This window comes from Atractosteus spatula, chromosome 2 (genome assembly GCF_055471065.1).
Source record: "Atractosteus spatula isolate fAtrSpa1 chromosome 2, fAtrSpa1.hap1, whole genome shotgun sequence".
Lineage (NCBI taxonomy): Eukaryota > Metazoa > Chordata > Actinopteri > Semionotiformes > Lepisosteidae > Atractosteus > Atractosteus spatula.
The window spans coordinates 1,857,307-1,875,593 of record NC_142707.1 but is presented as its reverse complement, the minus strand read 5'-3'; the positions used below and the strand labels follow the sequence as shown (position 1 = coordinate 1,875,593).

The 18,287-nt window shown below is 47.0% G+C and overlaps 2 protein-coding genes across 6 annotated transcripts; one reads left to right on the top strand and one right to left on the bottom strand.

Annotated features, from left to right (window-relative positions):
• Positions 1-6,339: 6,339 nt before the first annotated feature.
• On the bottom strand, positions 6,340-11,009 carry uxt (ubiquitously-expressed, prefoldin-like chaperone). Its single transcript, XM_088905933.1, has 7 exons — positions 10,965-11,009; positions 10,496-10,606; positions 9,452-9,533; positions 8,991-9,058; positions 8,416-8,523; positions 7,896-7,959; positions 6,340-6,999 (listed from the first exon to the last, which is right to left on the bottom strand). The coding sequence occupies exons 2-7, from the start codon at positions 10,579-10,581 to the stop codon at positions 6,937-6,939; spliced, it is 471 nt and encodes a 156-aa protein (XP_088762059.1). The 5' UTR covers positions 10,582-10,606; positions 10,965-11,009; the 3' UTR covers positions 6,340-6,936.
• Positions 11,010-11,180: 171 nt separating this feature from the next.
• LOC148838963 (ER membrane protein complex subunit 3) lies at positions 11,181-18,261 on the top strand. Of its 5 annotated transcripts, none has more exons than XR_016086125.1 (10): positions 11,181-11,243; positions 12,053-12,232; positions 12,790-12,847; positions 13,283-13,376; positions 13,640-13,744; positions 14,618-14,699; positions 15,148-15,227; positions 15,776-15,858; positions 16,269-16,451; positions 16,487-18,261. XR_016086125.1 is itself a non-coding variant. In XM_088906759.1 (9 exons), the coding sequence occupies exons 2-9, from the start codon at positions 12,078-12,080 to the stop codon at positions 16,395-16,397; spliced, it is 786 nt and encodes a 261-aa protein (XP_088762885.1). In that variant the 5' UTR covers positions 11,181-11,243; positions 12,053-12,077; the 3' UTR covers positions 16,398-18,261. The 5 variants fall into 5 exon arrangements, 1 of the variants encoding a protein (XP_088762885.1); XR_016086128.1 differs by having other exon boundaries at positions 16,269-17,271; positions 18,016-18,261; XR_016086127.1 differs by having other exon boundaries at positions 16,269-17,275; positions 18,016-18,261.
• The last annotated feature ends 26 nt before the right edge of the window (positions 18,262-18,287 follow it).

The following is an 18,287-nucleotide window of genomic DNA, read 5'->3' as shown; positions in this document are numbered from 1 at the left end:
CGATAGTTCTCTGCAGCTGGGTCCGGCCCTGGGGTGACGTCACGCTCCTGGTGGCGTCCCGCGCGCCGTGCCCGGCTGGGCTGGGAGGAAGCTGACTGGCTGCCGTGAGCCCGTCAAGCAAAGCCGGGCTTTACCGGCCCTGCCCGTCTAGAACCACCGTAACCCGCTGGGGGCAAAGCGGAGCCCCCCCTTGACGCGCGTCTCACGAGCAGGGGCGACCCCGGCTCCAGGCCTCCAGGAGCGAGGGGGGCTTGGCGGCGCTCCGGGGGGAGAGGGCCGAGGCTCTTGGGTCTGGGGGCAAAGTGAAAACGAACCTGCCCTGCCGGTGGCCGAGTGGGGGGTGGATTATCGTGTCGTTTTCCAGGGAGGAGAAGGACCTGTTTCCTCTTCCGTGAAGCCGGCCTGGGCGCGACAGGGCGGGACGGGGGGCGGGGGGCTTGGGAGTCGAGGAGATCGACGCACGGGACCACGGAGGGCGGCCTCGTACAGTAGAGCCGCCTTCCATCTTGCAGCGTGCAGAACTGACCCATTCTTTACTCCCTGACTGAAGGCGGGCACGACCAGAGGAGGCAACACATTCCGAAGCGCCTCTGCCGCCCCCAAGCCGGTGAGCCGCTGTTCCTGGTCTGCGGGGTCCATCGCGGGGTGCCTGAGCCGAAGGCGGCGAATGGCTGTTGTACTGCTTCGCAGACGGGAGGCGACTGTTTGTGAGACCCGGTCTGTTCAAAACTGCAGAGCGGGCCGTGGGCAGGCGAGGCCCAGGTTAGACATCTGGTGAGGGGACCCCTCGGTCAGCCCTGAGGTGCACACCCCCCGCCTGCTTGCGCGAGTCAGCGGCGGACTGGGGGTGAGGACTGGCCGAGCTTCTCTCATCCTCCTGGAGAGCTCCAGATGAAGCGAGGTCACGCCCCCCGAATGCACTTATTTCTGATGTGATCGTGCACCATATACGTTCACCAGATCAAGCGCTGTTCATGCAACAGGTCACACAGCCGACCGCCTGCGCACCTTGTACGTCGCCCTCCGCTCGCGCTCTGATCGGTAATGAAGGGTCAGGGCTCAGACCTGGAGCAGGGCGGAGGGGAGACAGCGCTAACGGGGTTCGGGTCGCGGGTCAGTGTCCTGCTCGAAGGCCCAGTCGGGCTCTGCAGCGAGACGGGCAGGGGTGCCGGTGCTCGCGCGCGACGGGAGCGCGGGGGCGTCTCTGCGCGCGCCGCGGAGCCGGTCTATTTCGGGGCGGAAGTCCTTTGTTGCCACCCGCGATGCGGCTCCCCGTTTCCACGGCAACCGCGAGCTCGTGCCAGGGGGGACGGCCACCCCTTGGAAGGCTGCGAGCGACGTCTCGCGCTCAGGCAAAAACAGCTTCGCTCAGACTTTTTATTATTTTATTACCCCAAAGCGTTTCTTTAATAATAATAATTATTATATACTTACACTTATGCAGCGCTTTTCTGGACACTCCACTCAAAGCGCTTTACAGGTCATGGGGATCCCCTCCACCCCCCACCAGTGTGCAGCCCCACCTGGATGGTGTGACAGCAGCCATAGTGCTGCAGTCCCCTCACACACACCAGCTCTCAGTGGGGAGGAGAGCAGAGTGATGGAGCCAGTTCAGAGAGGGGGGTTATTAGGAGGCCATGATTGGTAAGGGCCAGTGGGAAACTTGGCCAGGACTTTGGGGTAACACCCCTACTCTTTTCAAGAAACGCCCTGGGATTTCTAATGACCACAGAGAGTCAGGACCTCGGTGTTACGTCTCATCTGAAGGACGGCGCCTGTTTACAGTCTAGTGTCCCCGCCACTATACTGGGGCATTAGGACCCACACAGACCGCAGGGTGAGCGCCCCCTGCTGGCCCCACTAACACCTCTTCCAGCAGCAGCCTTAGTTTCCCAGGAGTCTCCCATCCAGGTACTGGCCAGGCTCACACCTGCTGGGCTCCAGTGGGGCTGCCAGCTGTGAGTTGCAGAGTGATATGGCTGCTAGACATTCCTTTTGCTCTTCCCAAGATGGATTCTGGAGTAGTAATATAATTTCTCTAAACTGGTGACCAAAAGGTAAGAGTCGGGATTTCCAAATGTTTAATTTTCCTATCAAAGCGCCTTATTCTGTAGTTAAAACAATGGGCATCCTCTGAGTGTTTGCACAGCTGTCATTGGTCCTTCAGCACAGTCACCATGGCTGAACTGCAGTGCTAATTTGTAACTAGGACTAAACCCATCGCAGTTAAATCATTGCCAGCCCTTTTAGAGCATCACTAGAGAACACAGTATACAAACACACACACAGAGAGAGGCAAAGCAGAAACACAAGTGACAAAGAGGAGAGAGGAATTAGAGCCCACACCAAGCTTCTTCCCTGACAGAACCGGAACTGTAGAACTTCCAGGTTTTTGGAGCACTACAGAGACCCACTCTGGCCCTTAAGTGAGAGACTGGTTTATATTTGTGGAAATACCAATTACCTACAGGCTGTACCCACCAGGCAAGAGGCGTTTTTCTTAGTAATGCATGTTTTTAAATAGAGAAATACTGTAGGTTCCTGTTTGTTCAGCATCTGCTTCAGAGAGACATTAAGTCTGGAGCAGGTTCTTGTAGAAGATGTGACACCTGCCGCTCTCTGAGGGGGTGTACTTGTTGACTTTTGTAATTGACTTGTGTATTACATCGGTGTCAGGGTCTGATTTTGATAGAGTTTCTTATTTATCATTTTAATTTTAATCAGTTATTCACACTTCCTTACTCATGACAATTCTAAGGTCTTGCTATATACTGCATATACTGTCTATATATGCTTTCTGTATCTTTTGGCTTTTTTAACAACTGCAATCAATGCAGTCAGTTAATATTGCTCCTGCATTTTATTATCACGTAGAAGCTCTTTATTTCTTGTATCATAAATATACTGCACAAAGTTTGCTATAACACGAGACACAAACAGCATTCATTGTAAGCAATGGACCAACCCCTATAGGGCACCTATAGTTGCTCTTCCTGAATTTTAAACTTATGTAGTATTTGATGTGACCCTTTTTATTAATTATGCATATTATGGATGTTTAGATATTGTTGACATTTCAATATATCTTTTAAAATGATTATTTATTAAAAATTCACTAAAACATACAAAACACCAGCAACACCCACCTTAACCAATTCATTATTGTGGGGAAAGTCCGGTATTTCTGATTTTACAAACAGAATTCCCCTTTGGCAGATATGTCTGTTAAATCCAAAGTTCATTAAACCGAGGGTTTATCCTGCTGGTGTAATTTTAATATAACATTCAAAAATATAAATTCTATATTAACTATATAGCCTAACATTTTTTGCCTTTTCTATATGATTTCCTCACATTATCAAGAAGAAGAATAATGAATATCACGTCATCGTAAGTACCCAAGTCTTTTTTATAGGCGGTTTAAGATCAATGTTTCCCATTTTTATATTTGCAGTTTATGTTTTTGCTACCTGCTGTGCAACATCAAAACTTTGTCTTCCAGTTTTTCTCCATTTAAAATGGCAAAATGTCATTTTTTTGTTCTGTGTGTGTAGCAGCGCTTAATATTTTTGTACATTGGGATTAAACACAAGTGATGCATTTCGGAGCATAATATCTTAAAATAAATCTTCTCGATTTGAGTAAGTCAGGGGAAAAACACCCTGCTGCTGTTAGCGTTCTGATGACTGTACTGTGTGAGATGGTGGGTGTGTTGCCATCTCTTACTGCAGTGATTGTGATTGTGCTTTCAGGTGCATCCATGTCGCTCAGTCTGTGTGTTAAAGTCTGAGAACACGGTGCACTGCTTTTAGCAATGAAAACGGTTACCTCTGCATAAGCCAATTTCAACTGCGAAACTGTATTAAAAAAAAATTCCAATGGAATTTAAAAAAAAAATTGGTGGGGGGGGGAATTCTGATGAAGGAGTGAATGAACCCAAAAGTTACCCAAAGCCTTTTTTTTAGCCAAAAGCATTATGGGAGTGTGGAACAAGCTACCCAACCATGTGGTTAAAGCTGACATCCTGGGCTGCTTTCAAGAAACAGCTGGATGAGATCCTGGCACCAATTACCGTAACTACTAACTACCAAACAGTCCAGACAGGACTAAAGGCCTCCTCTCGTCTGTAAAACGTGCTCATGTTCAAACCCTTCAAATACACATTCTGGATCAGAATGCACTGTCCATTGGGGGTAAAGGTTTGCTTGAACTGTCTTCTGTAAATGTGTCAAATGCTCCTATTCGCACACTCTGAAACAGCTTTTTGAAAAAGATTAGGTTCAGCAGAAAAGAGGGGAGGAAGAAATTTCACCTTGTTTGAGAAAATACAAGACATGCAGAAAGTGGACTTGTATATGAAGTGAAGCAGGATGTAGAGGCTTAAAGCTGAGCTACGTGGTATAAATTTCTAACTTGGAGGAAGAAGAATGAGAGAGGATGGTGACACTCAGGCAGATACAGTAGCAGAAACCATCATACATGGGTGTCAAAACATGGGGCAGAGAAGGTCAAGGGTCAGAGGTCAGAGCAAGCTAGAAGATTACCATAGGCATCAGTGCCTTACCCACCTGAGAAATAGTTTTTTTTAGCATGAACTCAGGACTAAATACATGTATGTAAGCACATAAAACTTGTATTTGTGCTGTGGTAGCTCCAACACATTGTATAAATGACCAAAAAACACCTATTTCCATGCAACTAGATGTTATCGCAATGAAGTATTGAACTTGAACATACTAAACATTCAGGTTTGGAAGCAGTTTGTGAGCAGTTATTTCTCCAAGCTGCTTCTACTACAGCTGCAGTAAATCAAGTTGAATGTCTTCCTTATTTCTATGTCCGGAGAGTCACCTTACCCACTACAGTTCACTGTGAGGTTCTGACAACCTTTGCTGCAAGGTGACCCAAAGGAATATGATGAGGCTATTTGATCTTTAGAATATAAAAATAATTTGGACTTTGAAGAGATTGAAGTGCCCTAGAGCATGAAAAATGAAAAAGTGCAAATGGGATTTTGAATAGGTCTCACACAGTAATTTAAGCTGTATCTAATTGCATAGATGGGATTCAATTTCAATTCAATTCATTTCAAAGCTGACTCACTATTTATTGGAAAACAAAAGCAGAAAATAATAAGACTCCAGCCAGTCTTTAGCTTGTGCTGAAGTCACTAGAAGTAGGACACAGTTTAGGGAGATTGATTTGTACAAGAAAAAGACACCAAGACCATTTTCAAGTATGGTCTCACTTTCATCAGGCCTAACCGAAGTGCTGAAACATCAGGAGGGTTCTCTGGTTCTCAACATGTTTACCCTTGTCTGCTTGAAGGAAATTCAAGCACCTTCAACAAAGCATACATTTAAAAAAATTCAACAGTCTAGTGGGAGGAGGGTCACGTGATCTAGGACGGGTTGTCGTGACAACTCCGGCTTTTTTTCCCTTCTTTCTCTTGAAGGCCCATTTTTCTCTTGACATCCATGGATGCAGCCAGGTTGCCTTGGCAACCACCTGAAGCAGGCATCGTTGTGAATTGACTTAATTAATCCATTGCTTCTTTTGTAGAATAGTTCACTAGACCTGATTCCTATTGCTCTTGAAGTCACGCTTGAGGCACGGAAAGCAGGGCAGTTGTAAAACCTCCTGCCCATGATCTCGAGAGCCGTATTCTGGGATGTTATGGTGTCTCTGAGGACAGAGGTGGCCATTATGCATCTTGTCCTGGCTCACTCAACATTTATTTTAACAGCAATTTAGTGGAATAAGTATATCTATGCATGATTTCTATACTTCTGCACAGTGTGCAGACGTTTCTCTGTGGTGTTGTAGTAAAGCACTGGCTTTGGTGAACAGAATTACTGCACACATGCTGAAAGGGATACAGGTAGAATATAAACCTTAAAGATGAAGTGTCCATCGTCCTGCGCGGTTTCCAACGTAATGGTCTCACTCAGGCAGGCATGCTTTCCAGTTTCACTGATCAACGCATTTCACTGACATTTGCATCAAAAGCAGTTTACATTGGAACTTGTGGAGCTGTGAGTTTCACTGGGGTAAGACAGAGGGTCTTACTGAGGAGTCCAGCAGGAGTGCCTCAGCTGGGGCTTGAACCTACAGCCTTCAAGGTGCAAATCCAAGGCTCTCATCACCACTCCGCCCTGCGGATAAGAGTATGCCTTCTGCAAGCATGGCCTTCCGATCAAAGAATTTCAAATGTACAAAAATTCAGTCCCTTAACAGATGCCCACAAAGTGCTGATGAAGTCAGGCCTAGGAGCAAGAAATAAGAAATGCAATCTTAACATCAAAGACACAAGCCTGGACATTAAAATGACACTCTGGGTTCATGTCAACCATTGCTGTTTAATGCAGTAAACTCCAAACTTCATGGCTACATTGCCTTCCTGTCGTTTAATCAAATACAGCACATCTCTTCTCCACTCAAGCTGTAATTACTGTCACTGAATGCACTTTTCTGTCACCGGAAGAAGATGTGCTGTTTCCAGCCAGGATTTTATTCCCGAGAAGAAGCCAGACTCTTTCCTCAAGTCCCCCGTCGTTCCTGGCCCAGGCTGCACGTCACTCCGAGCGGGAATACGCCACAATCCGCCCCGGTCCAGAGACTAGGCCTGATCTCCACTACTCATGTCGTTATGTTCAAGACTAGGTAGGGAACGGAAAGGCTGCGTTTGGGTTTTATTCAGGAGGAGGCGGAGCGAACGGCGAAGATGAAAGCAGCCAAGCAGCGATCAGTCTCTCCTTTAAGCCCCCAGTGCTTCCTGCTGCTGGATAACTGGGAACAGGAGTCCAGGGGAACTGCAACTCGGAAACAGAGACTGAGCCATGAATTGGCTGACGGTTTACTTGCTGATTTCCGAATTAAAATGATCAATCGCCCCCCCACTTAGGGTTCTAGAAGAAAGAAACAGACAGCGCTGCTCTAGAAGACTTCTCGCCTTCTCTCCTCAGGAAGATCTTTCAGGTCCTGCAGTTCTCTCAGACCCTGTGCAGAATAAAGAGATGTAATGACAAGATGAACTGTGCTCATACACCGCACTGTGCAGAGTAGAATTAACTGTTCAGAGGAAGATCTCTCTACCCCTTACAAATAAGAAACAAAATCAGTAACCTTCAACCTCTGGACTGACAGGCTTTCCTGGATACTCCACTCAGCTCTACTGGAAACTCCTGGATGATGACAGTCAGAACGCACTGTACTCTCCCCACACACCAGATCTCAGTGAGGAGAACAGAGTGATGATGCCAGTTCAGAGATGGGGATTATTAGGAGGCCGTGACTGGTAAAGACCAGGAGGAAATTTGGCCAGGACGCTGGCTAACACCCCTAGAGAGTTAAGATCTCAGTTTTACGTCACACCAGAAGGACGGGGCCTTTTTTTTATAGTGTCCCCCGTCACTATACTGGGACATTAGGACCCACTCAGACTGTAGGGTGAGCACCCCCTGCTGGCCCCGTTAACACCTCTTCCAGCAGCAGCCTGAGCCCCCCCTGCAGGTCAGTACCATCCAGGTACTGGCCAGGCTCACAGCTGCTGAGCTTCAGGGGGCTGCCAGCTGTGAGTTGGAAGGTGATGTAGCTGCTGGCTCTGTGATAACTTCTAACCAAGCTCCGCAGCGCTTTACCGGCACCTGTGCCTTTAATGAAATTAACGTTTAGAGTAATTGACTGTAAATCCTCTAAGAAAAGAATCGTCGGGGTGCTCAGAAAGCAGAACTGAGTTTTACGCTGCTGTAGGGTTGCTCAAGAACAGGAAGGGGGCACCAAGCCCCTCATTCCAGCTTCTCTTTCCCATCTTAATTCTCCCCTCCACTTTACAGCCCTTAAAAGTCCGAGAACAGCATGGGGAACACCGTTCCCCAGGTAAAAAGGCAGCTTACCTCCAACACCATGCGAATGTTGGCTTTGATTTTTGCCGAATCTTTCGTTAACTTGTCGCTGTGTCTGAAAGAAAACATCCAGGAAGTGTTATGAGCAAGCACTTCACGTAAGAAACTCAAAAACATTTTCTTTATAAATAAAACAGTTGAAATACAGTGAATCCCACACTAAGTCAGTACAACAAAATATATTTTAGGACAAGAAATTAATTCATTTTTCTTTTTGTCGTTCATTTAATTATTTATTCTCAATAGGAGCGTGAAAATGTAAAATTTCACCTCTTAATCATGTAACTAAACCAGCTCTCTGATACGCCAATAAAAATCTAATGAAAACAATACATTTTACAAGAACAAGACAAATTCAATGCAAAGAACAATTCAGAAAGAGTCCAGGTGAAAACTCACAGATCAGCGATGAATGATCTTCCCAATAAGGGATTATCCTGGGCTGAACTGATCACAGCTGGTAAGAGCACAGCACTGCTGCCCCCTCCCCTTCCCCCTCCCCGAGTCTTACTCTGTCAGCTGGCTGGTCTTCCTCTCTATAAACTTCAGGGCTTCGGGCAGCGTGAACTCCACAAAGAACCCGAATCCCACGGCAACAAAGATCTTGGAAGAATCCTCACTGGTCATAGAAACAAGGCAAAGCTGAGTTTGTCAACTACACCAGACACGTGGCAAGCGGACCAATTACTCATTTAGCAATCAATATTAATTTGGCAGACACCCTCATCCAACTTAACCCACGTATATTTGCACAGCTGGGTGCTTCCCTGAAGGGGATCCAAGCGAAGTACCTAGCTCAAGGGCACAACAGCTGTGTCCCCACCTGGGATTCGAACCCGCAACCCTCCACTTGCAAGTGCAGATCCCTGACCGCTGAGCTAGCTGATAACAGGAGTGTTCCTCCTGAAGGCAATGTGCCTCCTGTTCTCTCACTGGAAATATTGACAAAAAAGTCTATACCACTTCAATACCAGAAATCCGTTTTATTTTGAAGAACCCACTTCCTTATTAGATGTAAAAACCGGTGGTAAAGAAGCCAGGCCAGGAATCAAGACGGAAGACTCACAACATCTCCGCCGCACTTACACATGAGCCTGGACGTAAAAATTACAGCCCAGGTCCACATCCGTTTTAAGCTCCTTGCTTCCCGATTCCTGGAATAGGGAGACTGGTTTAAGAGTAAGGAAAAACAATCTAATTCACCAAATAGTTCGAAACAAAAAGCACAGCTGTGAGAATACATATATATGTATGTACATCTAATCATATATCTATAGTTCTTTATGTCAGTGATTTATGTTTTAATAAAATTGCTCCAAAATTCAAGGTGTGCTACGTGACACGGTTTTTATTAGAGGACACTATCGCTACAATGGAAATAAAATGATAGCATAAAATTAAAGCAATAGGTATTGAGATACCAGTTCACATCGTTCCGAGTATATATGTAAACACTGTATGTTCACGATTTTAAACTTCCCTCATGTATAACTACTGGCCTACAATATAACCCACACTGTAAAGTGAGAGGCAGGCGAGTGCTGTACCTGAAGGCTTTCAATCACGTTCTTCAGCTGCAAATACTGGGCGATCTTCTCATAGATCTCATCTCTCTGCTCCAACACCGTTCTGGCACAAAAACAGACAGACAGTAGTCACGGCGCCGACACAGCGATAATGCTCGCCAGATAACCGGAATGGCCGAGAGATGAAAACAACGTTCAGGGTGTTTTTACTTTAGCCTAGAGTTCGGGCATCTGCACCCCCCCCCCCCCGCCCCCCCAGAAACCCTGACCCAGGCGTCGGCTGAGCAGCCAGAAACAGCCGTGAGCTGCAGGAGACCTCGGTCTCGACAGATTAAATCCCTTCATCTTTCCAAGCTACAGGCTCCTGAGTCCCGGCCAGCACCCCGGGTGTCCGCGCTGTCTTGTTGACAATATCTGCATGAAGGTGAGGACTTCTGTACAACTCATCCACTGTGTGTCTGGGCAATGTTTATTACATTTAAACATTAAACTCTCTGCTTACATCTGGTTTTTCCTGTTTACAACTGTTTTTTCTGCAATATATGCTAGGAGCTTGTGCAATATATTTCTATATTTATAATGTGCAATACAACTTTCTGTGTACTGTTCTGTTTTTTGTATATTCTGTACTGTGAGCAACTTTTTTTTAGTGCACTTCTCACTGACTGTATTGTATTGTTGTATTATTGCGTTACACTGTGCTAAACTGCTGTTGCACTGCAATCTCCCTCACGGGATCAATAAAGTATCTTCATTATTAAAAGAAAACTCTCCCCCTCTCTCAGCAGAATTTACACAAGAGCTCACAATTTCCTGAAATGCATCAGACAGCTGTACATCTGGGGGAGTGCCTTGAGCTAGAGAACAAAAGGCAAACTGTGATTTTTTTGGGGCGGGGATCACGGAGACAGGACAGCAGTTTATCCAATCTGGTGAAGCACACAGTTTCAGTTTTGCACTATATACCGGACAACTACAGCTGCGACAGGTAAAACACTGGGATTAGAACCTACATTTAGACAATAAAAACAGAAACAAAATTCCACTCTTCGGCCCCCCACTTACTGCAAATCTCGCTTCAAGACCTCGTTTATAAACGTCTCGTATGCCGAGACTTTTTCTTCAACTTTCCGCCTGCCGCCCGGAGTCATCGTATTGTCTCAGCAGGGCAGGAGCCTGTAGGAGAGACGCACGGTGTTAAAATGAAACAAACATTGACATCACCCCTCGCCCGATTTTCACACCTATCGTAATCAAACCCGATACGAACAGATCATTTCTCGGTGCTCAACGATATATTCCCAACGCCACGTTTTCGTTAGGCATGTCTCTTCTTGCAGAATTAATCTCGCTTTGAATGTCACCCAGATAAACCACGTCCCCTGCTTATTGAACTGCTGCTGATGCAAAACAACATAGAAAAGCAGATGTAACACAGCGACACACGGTGTAAAATGGTTTTTCAAGAGGCGAAAAAGTATATAAACCGCATCGATTACTGAGATCGTAAGAATCAAGGGGAGCAAATTCATACATCATATATTTTCATCCACTACACGCGTCACTCATGGACTTCCGGGTTAAATGTCAAGACGTTTTATTGTTATTTTGTATTTTTTAAATGCTGTGTAAATAAATCCATACATTGACTTGGAAAAAAAATACGGTTCGTTATCTATGAGCGTTTTTTTTAAATATATGTGTCTTATATGTGAATTGATTAATTTGCGTTACTGACGCCGGGGTCAAAGTTTAAATTCCCGTCCTTATTTTTAATTCTGGACATGTGGAGAAGTCCTTTCAGGGTGCACAGGTACCTACACACTCACACGACACGGGTGTTTTTCGAGGTCCTTATCAGTACTGAATAAAGTGGGATTAAAATTGCTTTCGCTATGGGGGGAAATTATAAATAAATGTTTATTTCCAGCGCCGAGGGCGGAGCGGGGATACCGAACCTAGCCCGGGTCTGTGGTCGCGGAGACCCGGCTGGCTCTGTCGCTGCAGGTGTTTAATGGGTGGCGTTTTTATTTTATTAACAAAATCTCTGGTATTATTTCGATTCAGGCCTCGGTACATATAGACGTCTCTGGCAGTGTCCCGAGTAACACAATAAAATCCGGGCGAGTGTCGGAGCGGTTTTCGGCTTCCCTGCGGGACAGTTTCACACTCGTAGCTCCTGTGAAGAGCTGGACGGGAGATTTGCTCTGATCTCCTTCGTTTGTTTGTGTTTTTTGCTGTAGGGAGTTCGTGTTAAATTCGGTGCCCACCGAACCCCGTCCTCAGTTCAGAAGTTACTGGAAAGAAAAGTGTCAAACTTCTAAAAGACCTAATAAGTGACGCTAGAAAATACAATACGCATCTGGTTGAAGTGCCAAGCCCGGTTGTTAAGTTGAATCTTCTTGTCATCGTTTTTTTTTACCGTGTACCGTGTTGTTTTTACGGACGCTAGGATATCGAAGTGTTTTCTGAAGGTTCTCATATCGTTGAGTATTATCATCGCGGTCTACTGTTCTGTGGCCTACTTCTTGTAGGACAATTTTCCCAAAAAGAAACGAACTTCAGTGTGTCTGTGGTGTAAAGTGTTCGGGCTGTCCTACACCTGCCTGGGCTCGTTTTCAGGGTGTGTTGACACAAGCGAGTCACCATGGCCGGTCCGGAGCTGCTGCTGGACTCCAGTATCCGAGTTTGGGTCGTGCTGCCCATCGTCTTCGTCACCTTCTTCGTGGGGGTCATCCGACACTACGTCACCCAGCTGCTGCACAGTGACAAGAAAGTGGACCTGCAGCAGGTGTCCGACAGGTGAGCCCAGCGGGTTTCATCTTTCCGGGGGCAGAATCGTGAAACGCTGCAGGAGTTTAAACAATCGTTGTTCATAGAGGTTGGTGGGAGATTTCAAGTAGATTCTGAAATTGACAAATCAGTATATGATCTCTTATCGAATTTATTCTGCAGGTTTAGTGTTGGAAATACATCAATTTTAAGATCAATTTTAGCTTGTTAGGTTCAGGGGAAATATTACCTGTGTAGAAGGTGTCTATAGGCCTTAAGTTATATGGAAAAGATTGGCACAGCACCAAGTGATCAGCAGCTGGGCTAGTACAGAGATTGAGAATAGTTTTGTGTCATGTGACCAGGTTCTGATCGACTGAGACAGTTGTGCAGAAGTTGTCCCGAATGTAAAATGAGCAGAGGAAACAGGAAGCTCTGTGTCATAGCCCAGGGCACTGCCCAGTCCTCTGGTAGAGCCGTGTGCATGGCAAGCCAGCACTAAGCTTAGATAAAAGAATTGACGTTGTACACAATGTAAATTTCAGAAACATTTTACTGCAAGTAACTTGTTATATCTGTTTTTGCAGCCAAGTGTTACTCAGAAGCCGTATTTTGAGAGAGAATGGAAAATACATCCCCAAGCAGGTAAGAATGTTATCCTGGGCTTTCCGAGGCTCTGGAGCATCCTAATGAAAATAGTTTTGTCTTTCATACTGGATTTGTGCTGGGTGCTTCCGACTCTCAGGTTAAGAGCTGATGTGAGCTACGCTTTCTGTGCTTGGCTTCAACTGAACCGGTCGTGAGAAATGCCGTGAGCTCCACTGTGTCAGGAATCAGTTGGTTATCCTCAGCTGTGTGGATCAACGATCAGAGCACTGAGAAGGTTACAGCAGGGACGATGCTCCTCTCTGGAATCAAGACGGTGTGGGTCTCTGGACTGGGTCTCCAGATGTGGCGGGGCTGTCCGCTGTCTAGGGAGCGAGGCTGCCCTCGTCTCGCGACACGCGCGCCTCGCGTTCTGCGTGACGGGGTGCCGGCGGAGCTCTAGGCGTGACGCTCTCCAAACGCTTTTCTCTTCAGTCCTTTGCGATGCGGAAGCACTACTTCAACGATCCCGAGACGGGGTTCTTCAAGAAAACCAAGAGGAAGGTTGTCCCCAAAAACCCCATGACAGGTGAGAAAGAGAAACCGTCCTGTTTCGTTCCTGGTGGTGGGGGGGTGTTGGGGTGCTTTCATTCTCAAAATACTAGAGAATTGAACCAAACCGGGGAACCTCACACTCTGCATGCCCCTTGTCCTGCGCGCTCTTTACAGGAGTTCGAAGTTGTCATCGTACAGTGGGAAGAGTTATGGGAATTTGCTGCTGTTTAGTTTTGGGGTGTCGGGGTTACCTCTCACCTGGTGTGTCAGCTCCAGCCTCTGACTGGTCTTTTGCAGATACCAGCATGCTGACGGACATGATGAAGGGCAACGTGACCAACGTCCTCCCCATGATTGTGATTGGTGGCTGGATCAATTGGGCTTTCTCCGGGTTCGTCACCAGTAAGTGACTGTTTTGTCGGTCTTTCAGAAGAAATGAATGAATGCAAATGAATGTGACCCCTGTTGGAAAAAGGTCAAGGTATTTCCCTAGCAGTCTGATTCAGAAATCGTCCACTACCTTTTCCAAGACGAAACAAAGTACGTGAGTGTTTTGTGGTGATCATTACCCTTTATCTAGTTTAAATGTTAAGGTTTCTCTATTTGACAGCTGACAGACAGATCTTGATGGATCTCAAAAGCTCAGCAGGTTTGGGTCTGGCAGGGGAGACCTCCAGGGAAAACCAGCTTGCTGCTGTAAGTGGTGTTGGTGCACCAGTAGGTGGTGATCTTCCCTCTAGACCAGAGTACTGAAACCAGTGGCCCAGTGTGGTGACCGGGTATGCCACCCCCTAGGAGAAGCCTTCTTTTTGACGAGACTTCAAATAGAAGTCCTGAGTACTTGGTTGTTAGAGACCCCATGGTGCTATTTGTAAGAGTAGTGGTGTTAACCTCAGTGTGCTGGCTCTAATTTCCTCTCCAAGTTTGTACGGTTGGTTGTCCCTAAAGTTTTCATAAAGTGGTGCGGTGGGGGCTGGTCTTCAGTCAATCCACTTGCAATTCAGTCAGTTCGAGCTTTATTATCCCCTGGGGGGAATTTAGTTTTATGGCCGAGTCCAACTGAAACAATACACTGCTGGACGGTGCTGCACGGCAGTGATAGAGAGGAAGGAGTTTTGTTTCTGTCTGTGAAGGGCTTGAGCTCTGCAGTCAGTGACGCTGTGGCCACCTTTTCCACAGCGGGGCTGGGACATGAGCCCAGCTGTGTGCAGCCTGAAGGTCTAGCCTGCCTACTGCCCACTGATCCCCCTGTCCTCCATCTCTCTCTCCGCACAGCCAAGGTGCCCTTCCCCCTGACCCTGAGGTTCAAGCCCATGCTGCAGCGCGGGATCGAGCTGCTCTCGCTGGATGCTTCCTGGTACGGCTCCGCGCCGGTCTGCCCTCTCGCCCCCTCCAGGCCCACGGCTGCTCAGGCCTTGTTCGCGCTGTTCGTTCTGCTCTGGCTGTGAGCGCCGTGCCTCTCCTTCGCTCGGCTGGTCCCGGGTCCCGTAACGCCCCCAGGACGCCACGCTGTGCGTCGGGGGACCCAGCCTTTGGAGAGGCAGCCCCTCGTCTTCCAAGTTCCCTTCCTGACCCGGTTAAAAATGCAGCTTCTGTTGACTTTTCTAAATCTCGCCTTAAAACATGTTTTCCAGTGTCTTTGTTTTTCATTCAATTTCTCACTTATATCTGTTTTTATTGTATATTCTGCTACTGTATTTTTTATTGTGTCTTTTACGTAAAGTGCCATGAAAGAGCTCTCTATTGGAAGGCGCTGTGTAAGAATAGAATTGATTGATTGATAGTCCCCATCTTTTTCTGTGTAGGGTGAGCTCAGCGTCCTGGTATTTCCTGAATGTCTTTGGGCTGCGCAGCATGTACAACCTGATCCTGGGTCATGACAATGGTGAGCAAGTCAGAGCTGGATCCAAGCCACCCCTGTTTCTCTGTTCTCTCTGGCCGCTGACTAGTCCACAGAGCAGCGCGCCTGTCTGCTCACTAATAGCAGAGATAGCTGCAGAGCTTCTTCTGTCTTGAGAGCAGCAAAAAACTAACTGCTCAGCGCCAATGCAAAGGAGGCACTGATCCTCGGCAGTTGAAGTGTTTGCTCTTTTGGTGGAGCTGGTCGGTTACATTATCCACCCATCCATCCATTTACCAACAGCTTTATCCAGTTCAGGGTCGTGGGGGAGCTGGTGCTTATCCAGGCTATCAGTGGGTGCAAAGCAAGGTAAACCCTGGACACGGTGCCAGTCCATCACAGAGCACAGACATGCACACATACAGCTAGTGACAGTTTCCCAGAAGCCAATTCACTTTCCAGCATGTCTTTGGACCATGAGAGTGGCTTCTTGAAGGGCAAGAGAATCCCGTGTTGATGGATTTTAAAATTTTCTGATGGATTCTGTGCTTTCTGACCTCAGTCTAAGCTGCACCCTTCAATGTCCCTTCCAGCTGCTGACCAGTCCCGCATCATGCAGGATCACATGACAGGAGCTGCCATGGCGATGCCCCCTGACCCTAACAAGGCGTTCAAGGTGAGAGAATTCTCTCCCCCCCCCTTAAAGTTTCTTCCAGGTCTCCTGAAAAGCCAGACTGGATGGGTTGAATCCGGAAATGAAAAGAGCAGATGGTGTTTTTTTTTTATCCTGAATAATATACGTCATGTCATGTCATGTCATTTGCCAAACCGCTTTATACCGTACGGTGTCACGGGATGAGTAATATACTGTATATATTATATTTAAATACTTGCAAAATACCAAATAAACCAAATGATTTTGCGAAACACTATTTTTGTGTTCTGCTGCACAAATCCAATAGGTTAATTACATGTGAAGAGTTCCTCTGAGGGCTCTTCCTAGTGACTCCTGCTGGCTGAGACGCTGCAGGGCTCTTCTGAGTGACCAGTCTGGGTCCATCTGACTCCTGCTTTCCATCCCTGCAGAGTGAGTGGGAGGCGCTGGAGATCATGGAGCACCAGTGGGCCCTGGAGACTGTGGAGGAGGAGCTGATGTCTCGGGACCTCAACTTCGGAGGGTTCTTCAGCCGCGAGGTCAAGACCACCATGTTCTGAGAGAGGAGGAGTGGGTGGGGGATAGACCGAGCTGCTCTGGATCCGTGGTGAATTGTCCTGTATTAGAAACGGGGGCTTCTTAAACTGAGCCCCTGTTTCCCGGCTCCTCTTCATCAGTGTGGCCTCATTCTAGTCCCAGCCAGGAACGCACAGACTGTCTGGGCCTGTGATCCGGCCAGTGTCTCGTCACGTGTTTTCAAACCTTTGCTGCTGCTGTGTCTAGTATTTAAACATGTGATTTGATACCGGAGTGCAAGGATCAGAACGTTCACATGTTCTACTACTCTACAAACAATATTCAAATTGTATGCCTGTAGTGTATGTGAGTTCCCAGTACTGAGACTGGGGAAACACTGATTTGATTTTAATTTCCCCGATTCCCCCTCCTAATTGAAAGGCCTTCGTTGCAGTTTCGGTGGTCAAGACCTGCTGCCCAGCTGGCTTGCGCTGGTGTTGTGTGACGAGCGTGGGGAGTGACGGGTTTCTGCAGGGAGAGTCACCTCTCGGAGTGCTTCCTTTCTCACATCACACGTGTTTTTTTTTCTTGTCCTGGCTTATTTTATTTGATTTACATGATTTAAACACTTGAGGAAGCCTTAGATGATTAAAAAGCAGATGGTTCATCCTGATCCTGCCCCTTCGTCTCTCTGGTGTCCGACGAAGAGTTGGAGGTCTTCGCTCCTCGCCGGCAGGAGCTGAACAGCCTCCAAACCCTCTTTTATTGTCCAGTTCTGATCCAGCTCCTATTCTCTCTCTTTTTGGACAGTGGTTCAAGAAGGAACAACATGAATGAAAAAAGATAAGAGGTGCTGCCAGAAATAAACCACACACAGGAAGGGGGAGCATACAGACTAAGAAAAGAGAAGCAGGTTTTGTAGGTGAAATCTTGCACAGGTTTTGCATTAACAAAACATGGCCTTGCCTCACTTCACTTATCACAGCCTCCTTAACAAAAAGTCCTGTTTTCCATCCATTTTCTAGCTCCTTTATCCATATAGGGATGTGGCAGAGCTGCAGTCTATCCCAGTAAGGAACAGGCACACCCTGGATTGGACACCAGTCCATCACAGGGCAGGTGCCTAGACTCAAACTTCACACACTTCGCACCAGAACCAATGAACCTACCAGCCTGTCTTCAGTCTGTGGGTGGAATGCAGGGCACCTGGAAGAATCCCAAGTGAACATGGTGAGAACATACAAACTCCTCCCAGACAGCACCCCAGGAATTGAACCCAGGGCCCAGTGCCACAAGGCAGCAATGCTAACCAGTGTGCCACACTCCTCTCTCTTGCCTTATAAATATATTATCAGTAGGCTTCCAAAACTTTATTAATGCAATACATGCCCTCATTCCAGCATGACTTGGAGATACTTGTAGTCTCCTAATCCTTCATGTGAGTCAGACATGCTCATTTCATACCGTAACAAGCTGAGACCTCAGTACCGAGGAATGCACACACAGAATGTTATATTTAGACTATGTGGTGTTTCCGATTTCCTATAACACTCAGAAATTACTTCCAAGCCCACTGCGGAGATATTTGAATAGACAGTATATATAAATGTATGTAGCTTTAAATACGGACTTCATTTGAATCCACTTTGTTTTTCTTTAAAGAACAGTTCTGATGTACACTGAGGGGAGCAGAGGAAGGCTACAGATGGTTTGTGGTTACTGCTGGAGGGGTTTGGCTGTTTCTGACCTGGGGAAGATATTGTAGTCTTACAGGAGAAAAGACTCTTTGTCCCCTCCTCCTGCTGTGACTGGGGGGGTTCATCTGGAGATGAGTGTTGGGGAGGATGTGTAAATTGTCTGCCTGCCTGCCTGAGGACCCTGCCTGGTGAATAAAAGTTTATTTATTGAGTGTTGCGGTCTGGCCTTTTCCTTTC